This window comes from Nicotiana attenuata, unplaced genomic scaffold (assembly GCF_001879085.1).
Source record: "Nicotiana attenuata strain UT unplaced genomic scaffold, NIATTr2, whole genome shotgun sequence".
NCBI lineage: Eukaryota > Viridiplantae > Streptophyta > Magnoliopsida > Solanales > Solanaceae > Nicotiana > Nicotiana attenuata.
In genome coordinates, this window is record NW_017670305.1 from 916,496 (window position 1) to 919,990 (window position 3,495).

General features: G+C 46.0%; 1 protein-coding gene across 1 annotated transcript; it reads left to right on the forward strand.

The window, feature by feature from the left end:
* The first annotated feature begins 2,094 nt into the window (after positions 1-2,094).
* Positions 2,095-3,192, forward strand: LOC109237527 (extensin-like). Its single transcript, XM_019403841.1, has 3 exons — positions 2,095-2,489; positions 2,600-2,633; positions 3,001-3,192. Exons 1-3 carry the CDS (start codon positions 2,095-2,097, stop codon positions 3,190-3,192), a joined length of 621 nt encoding a protein of 206 aa, XP_019259386.1.
* The last annotated feature ends 303 nt before the right edge of the window (positions 3,193-3,495 follow it).

Consider the following 3,495-nt stretch of genomic DNA (forward strand, 5'->3'; position numbering starts at 1 on the left):
TGAGAAAAGTTGCATTGAAGAGTTTGACACAAGGGTTTCAGGGTTCAAGTTGCCAGAAGGGTTTGGAGATTGTGTATCCCGCCTTCGCTCCATCACTGCAGGGAAGATAGAGTGGACATTAAGTTGGCTTCCTGTTGAAGAAATTGTATATATGCCCGTTACTGGTCCTTACTTCCTCTTAATGGGTCTTCAAGTCATCCAGCCATACGCTCCATACCGTGTGATGAGACAATTGGGAAGGTGTCAAGTAGTGCATCTAGATGAAGATCTTAGTGTTCATGCAGTCGAGGTTAGCTTCAACGGCTAATTTCATGAGGAAACAGTTCGTTCTATTTGGAACGAGTGCCAGTATTTGACAGCGAACACTCGGGTACGTGACCTATCTAGAGGCGAGGTCTCACCCACCTATCTTGCCTGGTATATAAAGAAGAACACTGCAAGAACTGAGCCAGAAAGACCAGCCAAAAAGCCTTACATCCAAGAATTCATTGAGGCATCGCAAGAACAGTGGGCTTGGTTGACCAAGGAGAAAGAATACATGGCCAATATAGGGGATTTGGAAAAGCAGGTCCGGGACCTTCAGTTTGAAAACAGTTTGCAAGCCGCGGCCGATGAAGGAGAAAAGAGGAAATTAGCCAAAGAAAATGAAGCCTTACGAGCCCAAATTCAAGAAATGAAGATAGCAGCCGAAAATCCCGCCAGGAGTGTAAAGGATGAGAAGCTCATAAAGAACCTTAGGCAGAAAGTGGATGATTATGGTTTTGATTTGAACAAAGCGGAGAGTTAGTTGGAAAGGGCTCGAGCACAACTAGCCAAGAATTCGGGAGAAAGAGCAAACTTGGTGAGGCAGTTGAACAAGCAATACGACGATGAGGTTGCAGGGTTGAAGAAAAGGGTCATCACTGTCAAAGACAAAATGGTCAAACAAGATAAGGATTTTAAAGCTGAAAGGGAACAATGTTATGATCTTATGGCTCAGATGGAGGAGGAAGTGCAACAACTGCAAAATCAACATCTCCACGACGCTCAGGTATTAGAAGCCCGTAATCAGCAAGTCGGGCATCTACTTCTGGAAAAGGGCAGGATCAGAGAAAGGATCAGGGCCATTGCCGAATATATTATTGTGAAATGCCAGGCATGTGAGGATATGACCCGTACCACTTTCTTTGCGGCGGTGATGACATTTGTTCGGCAAGTCATGAGTGATTTAGAGAGACTCCAAGGGGATCTCGCATATAGGCCCGCGACGAGGCCGAATGATGCCCCGCGGGCACTAGGAGTTCTTGAGGCGTTAATGTATTCGTGATTGCTGAGTCTGTACTTCTTTGCTTTTGAAGTCTGTCAGTTAAGTTCGAGTCTGTTAGTTCTTCGAGTCTGTATTTTCAGAGTCTGTTAGTTGCTCTTGAGTCTTGAGTTTTTCGAGTCATTGCAATCAAAGTATTTGCTTTTTATGAAAAATTGAAAATCCCAAAATATTTTGTTATTTATTTTCCAAGAACTACGCTTGGTCTGATTCATGCGGGGTCATGATACGTAGGCAATCTCCATAGGATTCGACTGTAACCAAATATAATAAAGGAAAAAGAGAAAACAAGAGAGAGGAAGAACAAGAGGGGAAAAACAAAGAGAGGAAAACAAGAGAGAAAATGAAAGAAAAGAGAGAAAATAAGGAACTGAGAGAAGAAAACAATGGCAAGACAAGAGGGTGGGATGAGAGAACAAAAACAGAGAGAAAGTAAAGGCAAGAAAAAGTGAAATGTGGAAAATGGAAATGAGGAAAGCCGGGATGACGCATGCAGCCGATCAAAGGCATAATAGAAACGGTTAACTGCTTAGGTGCATTCATTCTCCAAATGTGCGGTTACCAATCTGTTAAAGCCCTAACCGCTAACAAAATTGTTGTTGATGTATTGAGTTCAGGCAGGTGGTTAGTTGATTGGCATTCTGGCACCTCACTTCTACAACACCCGGTCCAAGGACAAGCTGAACATGGACAACCAAGAACTAGAGGCGAGTATTGTCGATCCGTCCAAAGAGGTGGAAGAACTGGATGTTAATGCGATGAAAGAAGAGATGTATAAGCTGAAGCAGCAAATGGCTGAAATGTACCGGGCCTGGGCAAAGGGGCATCCACCGCCGGCTTATTCCGCCAACCCTACTTATATCCCACCATTGGCTCAACCTCAGGACCCTCCTACTGTGAATTCATCCCCGACCTTTCCCACCTACCAACAATGCTATGGCACTACCTCCCAAACACCACCACCTCCACCACCGAAACAAGTCGCATACCCTCCTCCACCAATCACTCCTGTTTTTGTGGCACCCCCACCTGCTGCATTACACCGATCTTCCAGTGAGCCTCTGTTCCAGACTCACGATAACCACTATTATCCCCCAGAACCTACCTTTAAAGCGCCAGAACCATGTTCTTACACTCCTCATCTTGATCTCTCAGTTGAAACTGAGAAGCCTCCCAAGAATCCCGAGCAGGAGGAGATGATTAGGAAAGTCAAGAGCTTAGAGCAATCCTTCAGGAACATGCAGGGGCTCGGTGGACAAGTAAGCATGGCATATAAGGACCTGTGTCTGTTCCCAGATGTCCAGTTACCAGCATGGTTCAAGTTGCCCAAGTTTGATTTATATGACGAGCATGGTGATCCAGTGGCACACCTGAGAGGTTTTTGTAGAAAGATGAGAGGAGCAGGTGGGAGAGATGAACTACTAATGGCGTACTTCAGTCAAATTTTAAGTGGCTCAGCTTTGGAATGGTACACCCGGCAAGATCATGGTCGGTGGTACACATGGGACGATCTGGCCCAAGCCTTCGCATGCCATTTTCAATTCAATCTTGAAATTGTTCCCGGCCCCTTGTCATTGACGAAGATTGAGAAGAAGCCAGGGGAGAGCTTTAGAGAATACGGCTTCCGTTGGAGAGAGCAAGCAGCAAGGGTTGACCCTCCGATGAAAGAAAGTGAAATGGTTGATTACTTCTTGCAGGCCTTAGAGCCCACTTATTTCGGTCATTTGGTGTCAGCAGTAGGGAAATCCTTCAATGAAGTGGTGAAAATGGGAAGCATGGTAGAGGAAGGACTCAAGTCTAACAAAATAATGAGTTATTCAACAATTAAGGCGACCTCCCAAGCTATTCAAAATGGCACTGGGGGTGTACTAGGGAAGAAGAAGAAATAGGACGTTGCGGTAGTTGAGTCAAGAGCTTGGTCCAGGGGCCTGTCACCTTACTATAACCAGCCTCGACCCCACCCCCAAACATACCCCCACACTCCATATAGCCCACCACAACACTACTACCCACCTCCAGATCCCCACTTCTCTGTCCATCATGCTCAGGCATACACTCAACCTCCTACCCACGCACAATGGCGTGCGCCAACCCCACGGAATACTTACCCACCTCCCCAAAATAACTATCCACCACCAAGAGCCCACAGAAATCCCCCTGCGGCAGGTTTCCGACCAAACCAAAACTTCAAG

What these genes read in the sequence shown, in the direction of transcription:
- LOC109237527 (XM_019403841.1), top strand. Translation starts at nt 2,095, where the DNA reads ATGGCTGAAATGTACCGGGCCTGGGCAAAGGGGCATCCACCGCCGGCT. An exon ending in AAGCCTCCCAAGAATCCCGA is followed by an intron (nt 2,490 to 2,599) that starts GCAGGAGGAGAT and finishes GTCTGTTCCCAG; the next exon opens with ATGTCCAGTTACCAGCATGG. An exon ending in GCATGGTTCAAGTTGCCCAA is followed by an intron (nt 2,634 to 3,000) that starts GTTTGATTTATA and finishes TACTTCTTGCAG; the next exon opens with GCCTTAGAGCCCACTTATTT.